The sequence below is a fragment of the Cyphomyrmex costatus genome, unplaced genomic scaffold (assembly GCF_001594065.2).
Source record: "Cyphomyrmex costatus isolate MS0001 unplaced genomic scaffold, Ccosl1.0 scaffold10, whole genome shotgun sequence".
NCBI classification, from domain to species: domain Eukaryota; kingdom Metazoa; phylum Arthropoda; class Insecta; order Hymenoptera; family Formicidae; genus Cyphomyrmex; species Cyphomyrmex costatus.
In genome coordinates, this window is record NW_017274954.1 from 1,467,723 (window position 1) to 1,491,010 (window position 23,288).

Below are 23,288 nucleotides of genomic sequence, written 5' to 3' on the forward strand. Positions count from 1 at the left end.
TTACAGAATAATTTTAGTCGCTATTACAGTATAAAAAGCATCACATAATATCATACGCAATGCGATCGATAAAATACAGATTATATCGCGTTTGTACACTCATAACTATATGATTGCGTTATTTGCCCTCGTAGAAATCGGTAGCTGTATTTTACGGATGTTAATACCTGATGACAGATACCTGTGTAAACCTGTCACAGGTTCACGCAACATTAAAAATTAATAAAATCATACGATTTGAATTGATATCATCGGACTGACATCGATAATTCTCAAAGGGGATTGAAAATGTACTTACGCAGAACAATTTTCCAATTCTTCAAATTTCAAACTTTTCTTGGACATTAAATCTCTTCTTTTAGTGTTTATTAAATAGACATGAACTTTTGATAAAATCAAAAACCATATAAAATAGAAGAAAGATTTTTGTTTTTAATCTTACTCTAGATTCTGATATAAAATTTAAATAAAAGATGAATTCCAAGAATAAAAGATTTTGATATGGAAAATGTATGTACCCTTTATTTCTATATCTCTCTTCTCATATCTCTTCATTTAACTTTCCATATACCCTTGCATTAGATGCTACTAATTACCTAACATGTGGCTTATCGGTGTTATTTATGGTTTCACCTTATATTCTTCATCTATCTTCATTAATAACTATAAAGTAACCCCGAACTGTAGATATCATCAACGCAACGTAATATTTCTATAAGTTTTAAATACTCTTCCCATAAAATTAAAACAACGAAAAATATGTACAATGTTATTAGACTGAAAAAAAAAGTAAACCACGGATTTATTAATGTCGGTCTATGACGGCCATAATTAATCCATGTCGCGACAAACTACGGAGACATCGCAATAGCTTCGAAACTCCGCGATTCGAAGCTTGCGTGACATGCACCTACACGATTACACGTTTCTATATAATACATGAGGACACGCAGTGCGACGACAAGTTGCGCTATCGATTTTGTGACGATATAAAAAGTAATATTCGAATACACTGACTGACGTTACACGCGTATGCGGAAAAGTTGTTATTTATAGTAATCCGCATAATATTATTCATTGTGATTATCCTATTAAAATTCTGATTTTATATAATATTTATACAAAGTTTTATGTCATTACCGCATCAAATTTTAACAAACATTCTGATTCAATTATAACCCCGACCTTTTCTCAACAAATAAATATATAGATTTTAAATTGCAGATTATTATTAATAAGCCGGGCAAAAATGTGTGTGTGTTTATATAGAATCATATATAAATACATGGTTATGTATAAAAGTTTCCAGATTTTAAACTGATTTATCACATATATATGTCTATTAACATCTATAGTATTCATGAATTATTATCGAAGTATTAATTCCCGTGATATCACAAAAGTTAATCAACATCAGTCAGAATACGTTTAGAAGGGTAGTTGATTATAAACACGTTTTAATTATATATATAATTTCCAAATATATTTTCTTTTTTATTATAATTATATATATCCTATATATTTTCTCTCTTTCTGTAGAAAGTGATACTAATCAATAAAATTTATTAATTTTTTGGTAATAATTTTCTATATACATATACAATGTAAAGCAAAATATATTCGTAAAAATATAATCATATTTAATCGTATATGTATAGTTATATAATGTCATATATAATGTATAAAATTTTTTTCCGAGAATAAAAAAACATTTAAAAAATAAAATTTTAAACATACAAAAAGCAAAATCTTATAATCTTTATATACATATATATATATTTAATTTTAATTTGACAATTTGACAATTTTAAATCTGATTACAAAGATTAAAAATTAAAAATTCACAAACTTATTATTATTATTTACTAATAATTCATGATGCGATAATAACAAAGCACTCTATATGTACATATTAATATATATATAATTAATAAAACAATAAATGCTTTTTTTTCAGAAATCGAGGGATTTAAAATTCATAAATGTAAAAATTTACGCAAAATTAAAAAATATATAAATTGGAAAATTTAGAGTATCTAAAAAACAACCGAAAGACTAAAACGTTAAAAAGAATTCAATATCCAAGATTCTACAGAATTTAGGAGTCGAGGACTCAAGGCAACTATGTTAAAAGTATCTTCGGTCCTTGAGTCCTCATAAATCTCCCTGTTATGTAAGAGTAATCGAATATAACGATCATGTATCACTAACGTGCATCGGGGCGCTCGTCGGCGGCTCCAGAGCTTTGTCTGCAGATAGTCAAAGATAGGAACGTACGGGGACCTGAGGATGTAACGCCGGATGCACCAGCGTCGCATGTTGCAGCGTGCCCGGTAACTCGCCGGCTGTAGAGTACGCCAATGGATGATGCCACAATTCAGGACCACCGGGGAAGAACGGACTCCCTAGGTCTGCAATAGAGCACAGGATTAGATAGAGTCGTTCCCCTGAGTAATTAAACGCGTGGTTGCGAACCGCGTTGCGAACGCGCATTCTTGCTAGCCAGGATATCTACTGATACTGAAAATGCTAGAAATAAATTTTTATCTTAATACCAGATATAGGTATCACAAATGTATTGCTGCGTTAATAAAAAAGTAACACAAGTGAAAATAAAAACAATATTTCTAAAATAATGAAAGGAAATCAACCTTGCCTCCCTTAAAAAGTAACATATTATTGTGGAAAAACAATACATTGACAACATATTGCTTATATAAAAAAATATATTGATAAAGAATAAATCTGATATAACCTTGTACTAAGATTGCAGAATTACAATTTCAAATACTCCTAACACAGTTTTAAAAAATACATTGTAATTATAGAATACATTAAAAATAATTAAAGAATACATAAAAGTATAACATATAAAAAAAGTTTTGCATATTTATGATCCTGGTTAAAATGTTATTTCAATTCAAAAAGAATTTTAGAAATGCTCTGCTAAAAAGTTGCTAATTTTCAGTCGTGTCATTATTCTATCAACGCAATGATATTTAAATTAAATATACTAATATTTTCCAACATAAAATAATATAAACAAAGAATAAATGTTGTGACTTATATTTATATTTTTTTTAGTAAAATTGGTCAAATTACTGGTAATTAAAAAATTTAAATGTAAAAAAATATAAAAAATAAAACTCTCAGTATTTTATTAAAAGTATATCAGAATGTATTAAAAATTTTGCTTACACAGTAGATATCCTGTTTATTAGAATTATTTATATTATATTAATTCTTTATAACTTTTGGGCGGCTTTTATGTAAAGTTTCGTTAATTTCTATACGTAAAATATTATTACATTTCTTCTTACAAAAAAATTTATGTATTTTTTTGTTTATGAACACATATTATCCTTATATAAAAGCCGCTTATTGACATCTGCTCTAACAAAATTAATCATATTTATTATTAACAGATTACAGAGAACCGTGTTACTCGTAGTCAAAACAAGTTATTTAAATATCGCATAAAATGTATTGGGTTCGAGGTGAAACGCGCTTTGCAATGCGGCCAGAAAGGTCGCGCCAATTTGCCACGCGTATAATTTCAGCATTGTAATCGTCGCGCTAGTTTCAACGCACTCTTTATGGAGAATACACAAAATTACTTGTCCTATTTGCGATTGATATTAAATATGGGTCTGTAAAAAAATTAATTAACGTAATTCACGTAATAAATGTTTGCTTGTTGTTGAAAGAAAAGTGAACACAATTTGATCAACATTCTATGAGACTATCAATTACTTAATCGATACAATGTCCAATTTACAAGATCTCTTTTTTCCTAAAAATTACGGAGCAATACGAAGATGAAAAGATAATTATGATATTTGAGGATTTCCGAAAGTTCAATGATAAGATTGAAAAAGATTAATGAAAGCTCGGATGTATTAAGGATTATCTCTTCATTCTACTAATTACAATAAAATAATAACTCTAAAAGATTATATAAAAATAATTATTTATTGATATAAAAATTATATAATTAATAAATACCAAATTTATAAGCGATATTAAATTAATATCGATATAATAAGTTAAAAAAAATTATTTTTAACGCTTAATGATTATTAGTTCTTTATAAACTGCATTTTTTGTTATTTAAAATAAATAAATTAATTTAGGATATCTATTTAAATTATAAAAAATTTTAAATCTTTATTTTGCCGCATGTAAAATACGTTTCTCCTTTTAAATTAATTTTTTTTTTATTCAAATTCGTTCTTAATAATTCAATTTTATTTATTTACTCTTTATTTATGAAAAAGTAACAGATTTTTATAAATAATTAATAGAAATTCTTTTATCGTTTAAGTAAAATTCGCTTCGTGTCGCGAATATTGCCACTCCAGGGAGCACCACGACGCAGATTATTCGCGGTGTAATGGCAGAGTATAGTGCGCCATCGAGCGTAATCACCGACGGCACGACATGAAAAAAATGGTCTTCTTGGAAGCCGGTAAAATCGCTAGAGAGGGACTTATGATTAGGCGTTACGAGCCAGTGACAATGGTCAAACCGAGCATATCTTTTCAATGATTCATAATCTTTACTTGCAACTTCGTTTGCGACACTAATCTCATTACGCAATTCATATTTACATTGTTTTCCTGAAAACAATTTAGTTATTTAATTCTAATTTCCAAACAAGTTTCGTTATCAACTTAATAGCGCATACCTAACTGTATGGGTTTTTCAGCGAGAAAAAAATAGTAAAAATATTGCAAATTTTTGCAGAATACTTTTTCACCCATTTGCTCCTTTTTTTATTGATACTGATATAAGCGATTAATATTGCAAATGTAAAGTAGCAAGAAACAGTAACGACGAAATCGATGGAGGTCAATATAAAGTTTACCTCCGTGTAGAAATGCGCTTTTCCCATCGCGAATGCGCAATTACCACGCTATTTTTTTTTCCACTATGAATTGCTGGAGCCACAGTGGCAAATATATAACAAAACGCACTTTCATACAACTACATATTGCGATCGAATATCGCGAAAAATTCGCATCGTTCACGTATGTACGTCAGCGTGAGTAGACAGCATGTGTATCTGCTCTATTTCTTTCGAGCTTTGAAGTCAATTATTATCTTGCATAGATCTTAATGTGAGATAAAAAATAACTTCCACATCAATAAGCTAAGATCTGATGTTGCAATAAGGTATCTCAACGATCTGTTAACAAAATTATATAATTCTCTATTACTGTCGTATAAATGTAATTTAATGCATAATTGAATTTAACCAAAATTTCTTTAGTAGTATTTGTTTATTTTTATTTTCTCGTTATTAATTATAATTTGTTTATCAGAATTATAACATATAATAAAAATTAAATTGTAAATAATTTTAATATACTATATATAATATATAGAATATGTATAGTATACAATAGATATATGTATAATTACATAGTATAGCTAATTAAACTAATTGATTAAGTAGTTTGTACATAAAATAATTTTATAGCTCAAACACGGAAATAAAAAGTAAATCAAAATTTTAATTGTGGAAAGCCACGGAATCCAATCATAGAGTATATATCTCAGACCAGACGGTTCAATTAATTAAGATTTTTTTCTTCTTTTCTCTCCTTTCATATATTTGTTTCTTATAAATTAATTTCTAAACTGTTTAGACGTAACTATTCTATATCTTTTATATAAATTGGTACAGAAATGGTATAGAATTAATTACCAAAGCTTGGAAATTGGATAATTAAATGGTATGACATTTCGCCATTTTGTTCATGGAAACTAATTATATCTGCAACGAAAATCGCATTGTTTCCGTCTGCAACTAACATTTTTATGTAACAAGAGAATTGTAGCAATTTAATTTTCCAAAAGTTGGGTAACTATTGTAAATCCCATGAAATCTCCTGAGATTTGTATCTTTGCTCCTCTACTCCCCTCGAAAGAAGAACTGCCTTTATTTCCATTAAAATGTGAACGTTCGCCAACAGAAGCTACTGCATAAGCCCTTACGTGTACCATTCGGTGGTGTGTTTTAGTTCCTGCCAGGACTGTGCACTTTATTGATTCTAGGCTGACCTCCGATTCGCATGGCGAAGCACACAGGCTCGAGTAAACGTGCACCGTCTAGGTAGGGAGAAAGCTTTCATCGTTGTCGAACATCAGACTTTTATTTTTTTTTTTTTCCATTTATTTCACGAACGACAAGTGAATCCAATAAATTGGAAAACAATGCGTTACCTTTCAATTCAACTATAAAGACATAGATTTATCAAACAATTAAACGTATTCATGAAAATCTCATTCTCTGCATTAATTTCTATATTGAGTCCTGTCTATAACAAAAACTCGACAATAGAAAATATGGAACAACAAAGAATTAGTTAATCATTCAAAAGATTTGATTAAACATTAATGTATGTTAAACTATATAACGTATTTCTAAATGATTCATAATTTTTATTATTTGAGCTTGGTTATAGATCTCTTATTTCTTCGAATAATAATGTAATTTGAATATATGATTGCAAAAATAGCTTATTGTACATCTATATCTTGTATCATGATGATAAATTTACAATTTTGATGACTCGAATTCTCCAATCTTTCTTGTCTTCCTTCTCCCACCAAAGTTATTCAATTCTCACGCACTCGATAATGAAAGTTATGGCGAAACATTTCATTTAACACCTCTCACGTTCACAGAATGTCCTCGGATTATTGCACAGTAGAGATTCATTTGTACAATGCGTTTCTTCTTCATGATGCGATATGATCAAGTTCTAATCCTAGGAATGTATTTTGCAAGACTCACTACTATTTTCATACTAAGCAAACATTATATTTGTTACTTGCAGTTAACGTACCTGTTTCATTTTTCAAAGCTTATATATGAATTACATCTATGTGTTTTCCTTCTAATTAATAATTGCAATAATTAATTTGAAATTCTCTTTCCTCTTCTATCATGTACATATATTGTATCATTAATAATTATAGCAAATAGTACGTTTATAAATACAAATAAAAATATGAATTTCTATAACATAACAACAATAAAAAAGGAATTATAAACGCAAAATATTAAATATCTATTATTATTCATAAATATACTGATTAACGAGTTCATATGTATATATGTTTCATATTGAAAATTGAAAAAACTATATATGTTGCTCTCATTATTTATTGATCAATGACATCAGCTGTTGTGCGCTACTTACATTGTACGACTTTTTTTTCTCTATGTTTCATTGCATTATTCAAATTGATATATCAAGGTTAACGCTATATTTATTGTGATAAGGAAATTCAATGCATGATAAAATGAAAACGCAAATAAAATACTACATCGGTCTATAAATAACTTATTTCAATAATTTGTCATTAACTTCGTATTTTAACAGCAGTATAAATCAATATTTTTCAAAAAATAAATAACTTACTAGTAAATTACTTGATATGAATCAACTCGACTTATTTTTCGTGTAGCACGGCTCTGAGAACTAAATTTACACCCATTAAAAAAAGCAATAATGTGTATAATATATAATATATGTATATACAATTATATGAGAATTCCCTGCACGACTAAATGCAATTGCACCATTGTTTATTGTCGTCGACCACGCAAAACGAGAACTTACAGACGTAGACAATTATTCTTGAGCACGTGCCGCATTCAAACGCGAATAAGAAATGAGATGTATGCGCGATGAGTAAAAATTCTAAAAGCAGTCCTTTCTAAAAGGACGCGCAGTTTCTATATCGATTCTAGACCGTCATTTGTGACACACGCAACCCTCGCAACTACGCGAACAACGCACGTGGCCTTTCGCACGAACCTATACCTGCAATACCTTCTTGGCGTCGCGTCTCGAACTCAATATATAACGCACATATGCGGATCTATGTTAACGCTAACGCTATTGCGGTGCATACTCCACACCAACATCGCATCAACATTGCGCGCGGGGGCTCCGGCAGCGTGCGAAAAGCCAACCGAGCATACCATTTTCCAGCGGGAAAATGCAGGCTGCATTCCTCCGCGCGTAGATAATGCATAATACGTCTGAGCACGCACGGTCAAACGTGGAAGGCTCGGTTAAATGAGCCATGAATTTTGGAGCGTACAATCAACGTGCGCGTCTTCTCGTTGCGCGAATCTTGTATCTTAACACAATATACGACAATTTATGGCATCAATTTCGTTGCTGTTGTATTTTATACTATTGCACAATCATAATCTCCTGAATGACTCGTATTAAAATTAATAAACAGTACTAAAATTTCGGAATTACAAAAAATAATTTATTATTCTTAAAAATAATAATATGTATTTTCTACTTAATATAAACAATTATAATATTAATTGTAAAAAATAGAAGTTAAAAAAGCATTATCACTTTGTATCTAAAATGATTCAAAGATGTGTCGAGATTTTTAGAATACGATGTTTTTTTTTTAAATACTTTGTCCACTGAAAAAAAATATATGAAAACCGTTTGTACGGCTAACATATTCAACAAAATATTCAAAGTATTAACGACCACCAGCGGTCCTGTAGATACAATTTAACCTGATTATTCCTTACGACTATCCTCTTCCATAATTCACTAGCAAACAGTTTAGGTGGAGATCATAAATTTTATTAAACTCGCGCGCGTCTCGTATAACTTTTGATATGCAAGACGCCAGTGTCTCCCAACCAAAAATTTGTCTAAACTTCGACGATGTACTGTGTACTTGAAAAATCTCCACACGAAGTTTCTATACTTTTATCGTATTGTACTTTAACAGATTCTTTGATCACTTTGATCACTCAAACGATTTTTTCTCAAAATATTGAAAATATTGAAAAAGAACATTTATTATCACAAGTTTCAGTATTATAGATACATTTTTGTTTAAAATTTTAATTTAAATTAAAATGTTATCGAAAGTTTACTCATAATTAATAAAAAATTATCATTTATTATATTTTTGAATTTGCGTAAATATATAAATAATATTTTTCTTTAAAGATAAAAAAATACAAGGATTATATAATAGTGTATACATTTATATGACCGACATACACACAAAATAATTCAATAAAATGTTTATAATACCAATCGCTATAAAATCATATTTTATTAGTTAGGAACGCTTATGTAAACAGAGTTGAGAATCACCACAAAAAGTTGGCATACGTTTGCATTTTTCCCTCTCGCCGCTTTTGCATGATCAAAGTGCAGAAACTTCCCGTATGAGTCATATTTTATCATCGATACAAGCATTCCGCGCAAAGTGAATGGTAACTGAAGCCGTTACGAAATCTGTGCCAGTTACCGTTGATCTAAACATGTATTTCCATATATTCTCAGAAATAAAATGGTAATGAAAATAGTAGTATAAAACTTTTATTGCAGCACTTTCTCTGTCTCGTAAAAAAGCCAATTCAAAACGTTTTCATGGTATATATAATTATACATAAAATTTGATGGACGTTAAATTAAAATTTTTTAATTTATATTATTATTCAGTTTGTATTATTTTTATTATTTTTAAGTTTGTATTATTGTTTTCAAAAGTAGGCTATTCTTCGGATTGAAGATTATTCCATCGATATACTTTTATGTAAATCTACGCCGAAATACCGTTTACATATAAATTCGGTTTGAGAGCAACGAATTACTTTGGATAAACTCAAAGCCGAGGCCTTGTTTCCCGAAACATAGAAGAGGGAAGTTTCGACGAATATAACTCCGAGAGTTTGGAAAGCGTTGGCAACAATTCTGAAATCTATCAGCCTAGAAAGCACATATATATATATATATTATATATAACTTTTATACACATATTTCTCAGAAATGTATATATCGTGTCTCTACACAGCAGAGATCAATACTCTTTTATTTTTAATGTTAAACGTTCTTGCAATTATATATCTCGTCAAATCTTTATTTAAAAAAAATGGAACCAATAGTCATCGAAGAAACCGTCATTTTTTTATTCATATTCTGTGATAATAAAATATCTATATATATATGTGTATATAATTGTATATATGATATAACGTGACAAATTACGTAATTTTGAATAATTACCTTAAAATTAACAAGCTTTTGATAATTGTAATTTCATTAAAATGATTTATTAATTTTTTTTCAAAAATTTCAGGAAGTAAATTGAACATTTTCGTCAATGTAGACTAACTTTAATCTTAGTTTAAATTATAATACTTTTTATCTTTTTGTAATTCTAAAAATTAGAAAAAGATGAAGAGTATAAATTGAACTCGAGATTAAAGTTAATCTACATAGGTGGAAATGGGTATTTGTCAATTAAAAATTATTGAACGTGACGAACTTTCATTAATTATTTCTATAATTTCATTTGTCTAATTTCTTTAGTATATAAAAAGGTGATCCATCGAAGCTACGTTTGGCGGTTCGATTATGTCTTATTGACGCGGCTTGGCGTGCGGTACGATGAAATTGGGTCATCGTACGAAATTGCTATCACCTAAAACGAAATTATTCCGCGAAATTTCTCGACGCTGGATACGGTCTATTTGCGCGATATTAAGGTGCGCGCCATTAACGGTTAGTTCCAGTCAAGAAGGTTAGTACCGGTGGTACTACCAATTTTTAGACAATTAAATAATCGATTCGCCTTTCCAAATGCACCGCAAAACGTTTGTTTAAATACCCAAATTAGAACATTGATCGAAATATTACATGAAATTATTCTTCTAAAACAATACCTAATCTTTTTATTAAGTATTAAAAACGATGCATCTTAAATCTTTCATAATCAATTTTTACATGGAAAAGTCACTGTATAAATTGAAAGACTATAAATGATTTTACTAATTAACATGAATATATTAAATTATAAAAATAAGAGGAACTTACAATTAGAAGACCTCTCGAGTCCTATAAAATAACGTCTTATAAAATAATCTACTAATATGTTAAAATCCTAGTCTTATTGTATTACAAAGATCATTTATAGTTAGAGTTCATCCGTCACTGACACGGGTAATAAATTATCGCTTTGCCAAATGATATTTATGGATATTATGGAAATAAAGACGATCTTATATTCCGTACAAAAATCAGACAGCTCCTGCAACAGCAAAATTTATCACAGTCGCTGTTTTTTTGGAAACTGATGCGCTTTACGTCCATCGGACAAGTCTGTTTCCGCAATGTGACATAAATACATATTTATTGCGTGCGCAAAACGCACACATAGCCCGTAAACGTGCAAGGGCTTTGAGATTTATTCAACTTTATTCTGCTCCTCTCGTTCCATTACCCATGATCGATCCTCGAAATATATGTATATATGCCTGGCTTGACCATTGATAGTCATCTTTCTTCTGTCCACTTTTATATAAAACATATATCTATAGATTTTCCACATTTCTCTATCGTGCATTAGCAAGATCACGTACCGTTATTACATTTGCCATTAAGCTGTTTTAATCAGTCAGAATAATTCTGCGTAAATGTACAATCGACATGAATCAATTATAAATTTTTTCATAATTCTACACTTTTTTAATAATCTTTAATCCTTCAACCATCAATTTTACGCTTATAATATTTAACTGAGGATAATAATTATCTTTACCGAATAAATTTTATCAAACATTGCTAGAGACATTTTTTACATATAAGATGTCCTAAAAAATAAAGAGAGAACGAAAGATTTATATAATTTCAATTCATATTCGATGAATAATGTATCATTTGATTGTCATTAGGTATAAGTTTTTTTGACATTCTCCATCCATCTGTACCGCGCAATGCATATAAACAAATAATTGGCAATTCTTATAAATATTATTAATGTTATGGTTTTTAATATCAATAACGCACACATAGAAATGTACGATAAGATTTATACCCAGAATACTTCAAAAGAACGCATGCCCGTACATGGATTAAACATATCGTCCAACAACGATAAAAGTACGTAGACATTAACATATTTTTTGAATATTAAAGCATCATTGATTAGAAACTGATTTCGTACTGATAAATGCATCTCACATCCAGATAATTGTTTGTTTTATTTCAATTAAAATAAATTTAAAAAATAAGTTTAATTTTATTCAAATTGAGATTGTTAACATAAATTTAAACAAAGATAAAACACTACTTACTCTTATTGAATGTAAGTAATTTTTAAAATATATTATAAATATACATTAAATGGTTAAACAATAAACCATTAAATAATTAATTTTTAAAAGTTTGTGTTATAAATTTAAAATTTTATAAAACAAGATGTAAATTTAGAATTTTCACAAAAAGAAATTTAAGAATTTGAAACTTAAGTAAGTACAAATGAAGATGTAGATAGATAAATAAACACAAATCTGAGTTAGAATAACACATCACGAGAACAAAGAACCAGTCTGATGTTGTCTGAGAAAATAAAAGCCCGTTGACTTTAGACGGATTGCGGATTCGCAATATATAGTCGGAAATCGGAGATTATCTATACAGATGTTATTATCGCTGGTCCTACACCATAATAAGCATAGTAATTTGCTCAACATGAGCGCCATTGTAACCGCATACCGCGAGTGTATAGAGTATTATCTGTATATACTGGGTATACACACCTTACGTCGTAAAATGATATTAACTGCGAAGGTTTATCGTGAGAAATCCCTTCGTACTTTAATCGATTGTCGTACGATTCTTAATGACGAGATCTCAGATCTTGTCGCGAAGGCTGGTGGAGGGGCAGGGGAGGGTACGTATGTAAAAAAAATCCTTTTGAAAAAAAACAGCCGAGTGACAACAGGAAGTGGGACACTTTGTAGTCGGTGCAGTGGGTGAGAAATAGTAAGTGAAGACGTATCCAGCAAGTGAACGAGTGGCGGTGCATACTTACGTCCCGTTAAAGGGTGCATCAGAGCGGGGTGCGAGGTGGCTGCTGCAGCGGCTGGTTGCTTGGGTTTGCTAACCTTTGTGTTACTTTTTGCAAATTCCAAACGTATGGTTTGTGGCATATCAGGATCGAATCTAACCCCCTGCTGCAAATAGATTCCCTAAATTAGTAAATTGGGAGCACACGTGGATGGGTGGTGGTAGTGTAGTAAGGCAAAGATGAGAGAAAGAAAAAAAAATTAAAAAAGAGAGCGATAGTGGAGAGCCATTCTTTCGTCACTAGCGTTGAGTTAATCTTCCATCAGAAATAAAATTACGCTTTTAGTAGATCATGTTTTTCTAGGCATATTGTGTTTCTTTTCACAATAACTTCTTAAAAATGATCCTTTGGTTGAAAGGGAAAGAATTGTAAATTACTTTTAAAAAACTTTCCATGTATTGTATGTCTATCTTTGAACAAAAATTAACGTATTTATGGCACGGTATAAAAATATTTGTTATTTTATGTATAAACGTTTATATATATATATTATATATTTATATAACATAAGCAATATTTTTTTTCGACAACTGTAATAATACTTCTCGTACAATTTCCTGCAATTCTATCTTTAGTAATATAACAATAATTTCTACAGAAACATTAACAGATCACGCTAACCATTCCAATCATGTCCATCACGTTTCCAAAAGTGATTCATTTTCCTTTTATATATTTTACTGACATCGCCCATTTTGTACTGTAAATTTAATACAAAAGTAAGCTAGATTGATGTTTACAAAAATATGAATGTTAATCGGTATTCCATAAATCGTCATACAGTCAAAATAATTAACCTCTGTTTATTTTAGAACTGACAGTGCAAAACTATAGAAACGTCTATTACATATATTATTTTCTCATATAATCATAATAAAACAATGTAAAATCAATTATTTACTCATCATTGATTAATCCTTGCATATAAATATATTAAAATATATCGGTAAAGCCCATAAATCTATACAATATTCAAAGTAATTCATTCACACAAGCTGTATTTCAAATTGTAAATATTATTCGTTTTATCGTCTTAAATATCTTCATTTTATCAACAACATCTTTCAATATAAATTATTTAAAATTTTTTATTGCCAATAGCAATATTTTACCTTAAAAAGAATCTAAGGATTATACGCATATAAAAAAAGTGTCACTTATTTATAAAGAAAAGGAAAATATTGGATACTTAAAAGCCAAACGCAGCGTTCAGACTCACTATGGCATACATTTTGCGCGTGCGAAATCAAACCGAAAGGGCCGATCGAATCACAGGTGGCTAGCGACGAAAGTGATGTAGGTATAATAATAACATAGGATTACGCCAGGTAGAAGGAAAATTAGCACAAGGGCGTGTAGATATGTATTTATGTATGTATGTATGCACGTGTGTTTCTCTTCATGTACGTGTATTTATAAGATGGGATCGTTAGTTCGTTCTAGGGTGTTTCCAGCGAACGTGTCCATCCGACAAAAGGATGTTTCTCTACGCGGTACGTACATACGTACGTAGTATATTATACCGTTGCCGTACTTGGGTTATATAACATTGCAGATTGCGTGAGGTCAGTTGCAACGGTATGGTAGATCTATACGGGGTGACCAACTTAGCCAGAAAACTCGATCTGATTGCCGTCGTGCAACAAAAGCTGTAAAGCTATTCCGCGCTCGAATTATATATATATATATATATATATGCTAAAATATATCGCGTGACGAGATACGAACGTTTTTTTAAATCAACGTTGATCACCCCGCAGATATATGTATTTACAGATACATATATTCGCGTTACATATAAATATATTCACATTTCAAATGATTAATGTTAAAAAAAAAAATTCACAGTTATCGCTTGCACAAATTTAAATAAATTTTTTTTTGGTATAAAGTTAAATATTACGTTGCCTATGAAAGTTCCAAAAATTTTAACGCGCGTTTTAAAATTATAAAATGCATGATATGTAAAAATCTGAGAAAGTTTAATTCAGGAAATTAAGATCTAAGCTATATATTACAAATATTATTACAAATATTATATCTTAACTTTGTACATAAAGTAATTCCTTTTTTAAATTTGAGAGAAAGTGATTTATCATGTATCTACATGTTCATACTGCATTACAATCTACAGATAATTTTTTTCGCGACATCAGCGAATTTTGTGAATACATTTAAATATATGTATATGCAACGGGATGACACTTGTCGGAAGGCAAACAACATCATATATAGATATATTGATAATGCCACACGGTGCAGCGTTATTAGAATACGCCTTGGTACGTATACAGGTAGACAAAAGGTAGTACTACGTTTGGTCCCAATGAGAGAAAAAGAGAAAGATAGAGAGAAAAAGCTACGGTAGAGAGAAATGAGTAGTTAGATAGAGAGGTCTCGTGGATGTAGTAACTAATGGAGGTAAGAGCTAGAGGTAGCATTAACCCGTGCCAGCTGGAGAATCTAAGGCAGGGTGGAGTTGTAAAAAAAAAAAGAAATACTGCCGGGCATATCTGTACGAGTGAGTGTCACTGTGTATGTATACTATATCAACCGCGCGTCAACTCTGAGACCCTTCGCGAGGGCCTACCATCTTCTCCCCGGCTTTTCCTTGCCTCGCGATGCCTGCGAGAAAAGGGCTATTACCTGTAGATCCTGCTTCGCCGCCTCCGCGCCTGCCCTTGTGTGAAAAGTCACGAATCCCACCGGCTGAAATAAGAAAGAAGAATACAAGAAGCATTTCGTTAGTTGCATCCACGATTAGCATCTCTCTCTCTCTCTCTCCCCTGGCGAGCATTCATTACGCGAGCACCTCATCGCCGCCATTAGTTTGCCCTCGAACGAGCTTAGAATCACCAACGCGTTTCTGCCATTTATATCATTGTTCTCATTTGGAAACGCTCGTCGCATTGTTCATAACAAGTGCACCAGTGAAATAAATAATTGCTATGCAAAGTAAGACGCGATCATCGCATAATGCTGAAAACAAACTCCTTGTTTAATTTTAATAATAAAACAGAAGTCTTCTTAAAAAAATATCGATAAAGATTATCTTAATAATTTTTTAACTTATTAAAATAATATTAAATAACTTGGATTATAAGATCATAAGAGTCCGTTAAACTAAAATTCTGTTAAAACTTAAAATATACTTAAACTTCTAAAAAGTTTTGTTATGAAACTAATTTGCAAAAAATACCTATATATTTTTATTTCTTTCAGAGCAAACGCCTAGAAATCAAAAGATCCAAGTTTAATTCTCAACTCAATCGATTGCGCGTTTGATAACTTTAATTTCTTCTAAATTTTTGTATTTAAATAAGAAAGTTAGTTACAACTTATACATTAATTCCAAAAATTACCGTTTGTATAAATATTTTAAATAATTAGGGCCGATTGTTCCATCTTTTGGTAAAGTTTACCTGTTAGGTACGTAGCAAGATTACCCAATCACGTGCGCGGATTGATTGCCAGATTTACCTAACAGGTAAACGTACTGAAAGATGGGACAATCGGCCCTTAATCTTCTAAAATTATTTTCAGAACGTATCCGATAAGGTGAAGACAGATCCAACCGGGTGTTCTGTTTTGTTCATCTAATTAATACACAAAATAGATGAAAAGGTAAATAATAATATAAAATTTCTTTTCTTACATTTATAGATGAAAAAATATACATAAGCAAAGATTCGATCAAGACAAATGTAGATGTCTAATAATATAATATTTTTGGGCGAATTTTGTTATTCAAGTAAAAAAATACAATAAAGTTATTAACTAACTTTAAATAATAATTGCAGTAAAACAAAAAGTACTTTAATGAAGTTGTAACATTTGATCCCTATCTTTTGTCATTCAAAAGTTAATAATACGAAATATTTCTAGAAACAATGACATAAACACATTAACATTTCATTCATTCTTTTATATAAAAAAAAAGAACAAGTATAGGTAATTCCTTTAATCAAATAAAATTCTGAATTTATTTATTATCATTTAATTATTTTCTCTTAACAGTAGAAATATAATAATTTCAATATTACGTAAGAATTACAAATAATTCGTTCCTTTTTTGCAGAATTAATAAACTGTTAATAAATGTAATGTAAATTAATTAAGTATATTATAAAGAAATTAATTATTTTACTTGTCCATGATAATTTGATTTGTAATCTTGTAACAATATGTTGTAAATCCAATAAATGTAAAAAGATTCTATTATTAAGATATAAAACTGTAGTTATATAGAGAATACCGTATACTGACCAAGATTACTATCGAAAAGTTGCACTCTCTCTTTTGATTGTGCTTGCATCATTTCATTTCTCAATATATATTCGCCCTTTTATCTGCGCGCGCGCATCCTTTAATTTATTCGGTAGACAGCATCGATTCCATCGGTTTATACGGAATTAACGGAGCAGCGAGGACGGTGGAGCATCGCGACGCGAAAATGCGCCGATCAATCCACACTAACGATCGCCCGTCAAGGCGAACCTACTACGCTTCATAATGCATCGCGTGATTGAACCAATTGCAATCGAAGGTGTCGATTTTATCGATGTGAGAGATAGAAATACCCGATCGTTAACGCTGAGATTCGTTACTCGCTGCCGTTTACTTCCGCGCCACATCCTTCGAATATTCCATGCATCCAAAAGAATAAAATTGGATCCCTACGATTGAGTGCGCGCAATGTCGAAACACAGAGGCGTCGTGAAAGTAAAAAAGGTAGAATGCAAATGATATTCAGCTGTTTGTAAAATTTAAAAAAAAAATTTGCTTTATCTCTAAGATCATATTATATGGTATATATGTGTACTTCTTAAATTTTTGGAGTAAAAATTCAATCAATCTAAAAAAAAGAGTAAAAACTTCACTTTTGAACAAAAGTGGCAGATTTTCGCTCTTTTTTATAGTGAGATTTAATCCCAAGAGAATAAAATCTCACTTTGTTTTTTAATTTTTTGGAATGAGACTTCATTCTTTAGAGTAAAAATCTGCCGCTCTTGCTTAAGAGTGAAAATATTTTCATTCTTTTTTCACAAGACTGGCTCAATTTTCAATCTTTTGGAGAGAGACTTCATTATACTTTTAATAGTATCATAATGAAACACATTATTAAACAATAAAAATAAATTTCTATCCATAATTGATCAGCATCTTTTAAATATTTTGCAACAAAATGAAACATAACGTGTCAAGGATTATCGAACAAAATTGGATTTAAAAAAAAACTGATTCATTAATTATATCTAGATTATTTTCGTAAAAATTCTATGAAGTAATCCCATGAGAAATTCAGGTTCAGTAAATTCGCAGCCACGGATCTTGAACTAATCACAGTTATCACGATTAAAAGTACAAACGAAAAAAAAAAACGGACATGCCGCACTTTCACCTGGCGCATGTAACAGGCATTCAGTTTGCTCTCGGCAACTGAATGTGCCGTGCACCACCGATCCGTGCCCGTTTTTATTTCGCGATGAGTACCAATCCGTTTCCATTTCGATTCGAATATCAGATTCAGATATACCTATTACAGTCACGCCGTGCCGATCGCACGCGGGCGGCGTGTTTCTTGCGTGCATCACACGAATTCACGGAATAATTGTTATCAAGACACGGAATACCCAAACGTAATTCATATCGTCGTTTTACGATCAAGCGGTTTTTTTATCGATACGTGCATCGTGATACGATGTAGGTTAATGGTCATGCGTGCAGCGGCCGAGGAGACGATCGATTTCCTTCTTTCTCCTGTGTTTTTCTTCTTTCTTTTTTTTTTTTGTTACTGTTGCACACCACACTCTTGATGTATATACATATATGAACCGCGACGGCACGACGTTGGCGTATCGGCTTTTCTTCCGGACATCGACGTTCTTTGTGCCGCCGCGCCGCCGCGCCACGGCGACAACCCGTATGCACCATGGTCATGTAAATGCGCATGCAATTATGCATGTAACCCTAGATAGAAGCAGGTAGAGGTACCACTTCTGCAACGCGGTCATGTATAATCGAAAAGGTCTGGGAATTATGATGATGTCTACTCTGTGAATTTCTTTAACACGCTCGTTGTTCAAAAAATTGTCAAATTTGGAAGCTCCGAATTTCATACTTCTGTCTACTTTTATAAAAAAAATATTGTTCTCTTTATTAAATATATCAATAAATGTAAGTTCAAATGAAACCACGCGAAAGCAAAATTTAGTGAAATAACTGATATACTCTTGACTAACTCGTGTAACAGAATACATCTTCGCGTAATGATAGAATTAATAAAAAATAAGGCAAAACAAAAAGTTTAGATAGATAAAAATCAAATTAATAAATCAAGAGCCTAGCTAGATGTTTATTTTTAAATTTTAAACAAGGTACAATTTAAATAACACCTTTTAACCTTTAAGCAGGATATCAATATTTTAAACTAAAAGTCATGTGCGATAATTTAAATTAATTATAGAGTCATGTCAATATAAAAAAGTTTATCTATATCTAAATTCTAACAACAGTTAATAAACGTAAAATATAAGACGCAATAGTACATTATTTTAAGCGATTCGAATTAAATCGAATAAATATCTCACAGAAAAGTTTCATACCTGACTAACTTCGCGTATTTTTTGATAAAGATAATATTATAGTTACATCATATAAAATTATTATAAAAATAATACTTATTAATTTCAACGCTCAAAAGTTGTTATTATATATTTTTGCATTTATTTGATAATATCAATAACGCTGAGAGAGAGAGAGAGAGAGAGAGAGAGAGAGAGAGAGAGAGAGAGAGAAATAGAGATAAAAGATTTTTTTAATAAAAGTGTATAAACGTTGCAGTATTATTTACTCGGTTATTATAAATTAAATTTACTCCGAGCTCTGAGAAAGTAATCAGCTATGTTTTAAAACTAAAAATTTTCTTGAGCTAATCAATAACAGGTGCGAGAGAGGTTTTTATCGGGAAACTGTAACCCTTTATTATTATACGATCGATTTAATCTTACTAAACTGAAATCAAATCGAGTTTAATCTGTAAAAAAAACCGAAAAACCTGCAATCTCAATTGGATCAAGAGAAGATAAATTCTCGCTTGTAGGAGATTTCCAGCAGCAACTCCAAGACGGAGATAAATCATCATCACCAAAGCTACAAAGGGGCTTTGTACAAACTCCGCAATGGCACATCGCACTAGATAACGGAAGAATGCAAGACAACAAAAGCTTCTAACAACATTTGAAAATCTTTTTAGGGCGTCGCCATTTTTGAAGAAACTGCTCTTTGGCTGCCGCTTTTCGTTCCCGGAGTAACGATGACCGAAGGAAACAAATGGTAGAAAGGTTGGTCCGACCCGTTATCGATTCGCACAGTCGTACCCAACCGTGCCAGTGGCCAAGGAGTTTAAGCACCGTTCACACGGAAACCGTACCTCTCCGACATGTGCCTCCTCTCGTCCGTTTTATTCGCATTCTGCTCATATTATATCCAATTACATCACCACGGCCATTACGAGCCGCCACGCCACGCCGCTTACGTTCCGCGCTGGTTACAACGAGGTCAAGCTGCATGCAGGAACGAAAACATATTATTAACTTTATTCCACGTGGTATATTCGCGGATTATCTCGATAATCGATATCGAATCTAGATGAAATTTAGAAAGATAGACAAGGAATTCATTATTTCGACATTTAGCAAATGATCGAAATTCATTAATAATAAACTCATATAAGTGTTTTATATTTAGAGATTTCTATAAATTTAAGGATTTACACCTTATACACCTATACACATTGTGTCGAAATTGAGTTTTGATATAAGTAGTCAAAAATTCACACGGCAGGTAATTGATTGATATATCCAAGAATATACAGAAACGAGAAAATTAATAAGGTATATTCAAAAACAACCATATAAAATCAAATTGATAGATTTTATAAAGCCACAGAGATAAACAAATGCAAAGTTTTATACCAACAAAAAATTATAATTTATCAGAGATTGATAGTTTCAAGAATCTTATAACTCGGAAAACTCACAGATTTCAAAATCTATTATATCTTGCAATCAACAAATTTTAAACGTGTAACTATGGATTTAAAATAAATTTTAACTCGCGTCGAAGCATTCCAAAACTCCATAATTCTCATTATTCCTAACTGCAAAGAATAGCAAGTCGGAAATCAAAGATTTATACATACCCGATCCATCGTACTTTTTTAAATGTACATAATTCAACATTCTTCGAATGAAATGAGATTCTTTAGTGATCAATAATCGTCGTAGTTTTATTTTAGAAAGTCGTAACATATATCTATCGCGCGCGAGATCCAGGTAAAGTCTGGTAAAGGATACAGAGAATTAAAAAAGTAAATACCAAAATAAAATAAATGTTATAATGCTTTATGGATTAAGGACTTTACAGCGTCAGTATGCTCTCGCGTGTGCTGTTCCACCGTCGCCGCATAAATTAATGTTATCTCGGGGGATTATACTAGGTTGAGTAGCGCGCGCGATGGCATTGCCGCATGATGAAATTTGATGTATTTCTCTCTGTCGGCTGATTAGATATTTTTAAGGCTTCGTGACTCACGTAATCAACGCTTTGAATAAATAAAGAAAGCTTTTAGCATAAACAGCTACCGTTTTTAATTTTTCAAAAATTGTAATTTTATTCCTCACGAATTCAAAACTTATGTAATATGGAGTATTAAGACATTAAAATACGTTTTTTATTCTTGTATATGTATAAAATAAAAATTATTTATTTCTACAATATTCTGTAAGCTTTTATGTTGAGAAAGAGATTTAATACGCACAAATTACGTTTTTCATAACTTATATAACGAAGTTATTTCAATTATGAAAATTTTATGCAAATATGTAATAAATGACGATATATTATACAATTTCTTATAAATAAAAATAGATCGATAAAGAATTGACAAGAATATATAACAGAGAATGCATGAAATCACGTAAACTCCCATGTGGTCCAAAAATTCGATCGAAACTCGTGGTTTGGCTGACAAACTTTTTCCATTCGTTTTTTCCCCTTGAGAATTGTCGTGCTAGATAGAGAGAGAGAAAGAGGAAGAAAAAAAGTTTACGCTATTTTCACTACTCCGTGTAATTGATTCAGAGTTTTCTTGAAATGTACGTTTTCTAGAAATGTGCTCGAGAAAAGCCGGGATCCAATTTTATCTCTTCGTCTTCTCAAGTGCATAAAGAAACGACGTATATCGACAGTATCGAGCTACCTCGCGAATCTAGGGCAAATGTATCTGTGTTAAAAGCTCGATAACGTTTTTCGGTACGAATGTTAAAAAACACGATGCTGAAAACGTAACATCGGCTAATCATATTGTCAATTAAGCGATGGCAACTTACCGACGCTGTTTTCCCATTTTTACTCGTGACTTTTAACAGCGACCCTTCGTACCCCTGAAACAGGAAAAAAATGTTACGTCATTAAAACTTCGTATCATATCAACAAAATACTGTTTGCAACCGATATGGTTAAACAAAAAATTGACTAACTTTATATGAAATCTGTATACATTTTATTTTCGTTTAAAAATAAAAAAAATCTGTATTGTTTTATATAACTTGTATGTCTATAAAAATGTGAAATAAGCATTAGAAAATACATAGGCAAATACAGTTTTTAAAAGAATCTATTTTTTTTAATTATTTTTTAAAATAAGAAATAAATATCACAATGCTTAATTAAATAATTAAAAACTAGCAATAAATTAACTAATACTTATAAATGACTACTACAAAATGGTTTCTAGTCTAAGAAATTATTTTAAAATGTAATATATAGGTATACACAATATGTACGATTCTGTGACTTATTGTTAGCCAAAATACGTTCACCTCGGGTCTTTTAGCTACAGAATTTATGGAGACTATTCAGAATAGCAAAGAGTACCGAATAAAAAATAAAGTATATAAGACATTTACATATTTTATTTTAAATATCTAACACAAATGCCAAGATACCCGTGAATTTTTTAACGGCTATCACATGAATTATCCACCGTTAACGTGCTCTATTCCATTTCCTGATACGAGAAAAGCCGTGTAAGAGAGTTTTTAATTTCCTACGATTTTAATGCGTAACACTTCGTTATTGCGCTATCGAGAATCTTGTTTCATGCTGCTGCTAAAGATAAAGAAATCCTGATTGCAGTGAGGTAACGTTTCTGTAATTTTTATAATAGAGCCTCAAATAGAACGCGCAAGATGAGCACTCGGTTACATGAGAACGCTGTAAGTAGTGTTCGTTACCAGAGTACCAAACTGTTAATAATTGCACGATCGCGATGGAAGTGCTAATTAACGAAGCCGCAATTAGAG

The 23,288-nt window shown here is 31.0% G+C and overlaps 1 protein-coding gene across 3 annotated transcripts in view; it reads right to left on the reverse strand.

The window, feature by feature from the left end:
- The window catches only part of LOC108783493 (protein couch potato), a 79,740-nt gene that overhangs the window by 13,583 nt on the left and 42,869 nt on the right, over window positions 1-23,288 (reverse strand). For all 3 annotated transcript variants that reach the window (XR_001941025.1, XM_018552073.1, XM_018552064.1), the window contains exons 3-6: window positions 22,314-22,367; window positions 15,568-15,630; window positions 12,886-13,027; window positions 2,278-2,411 (exon numbers count right to left, since the gene is read on the reverse strand). Coding sequence is in view for 2 of the 3 variants with exons in the window: in XM_018552073.1 (XP_018407575.1) it covers window positions 2,278-2,411; window positions 12,886-13,027; window positions 15,568-15,630; window positions 22,314-22,367 (393 nt within the window). In the remaining variant the exon portion in view is untranslated. The remainder of the gene's footprint in view (window positions 1-2,277; window positions 2,412-12,885; window positions 13,028-15,567; window positions 15,631-22,313; window positions 22,368-23,288) is intronic.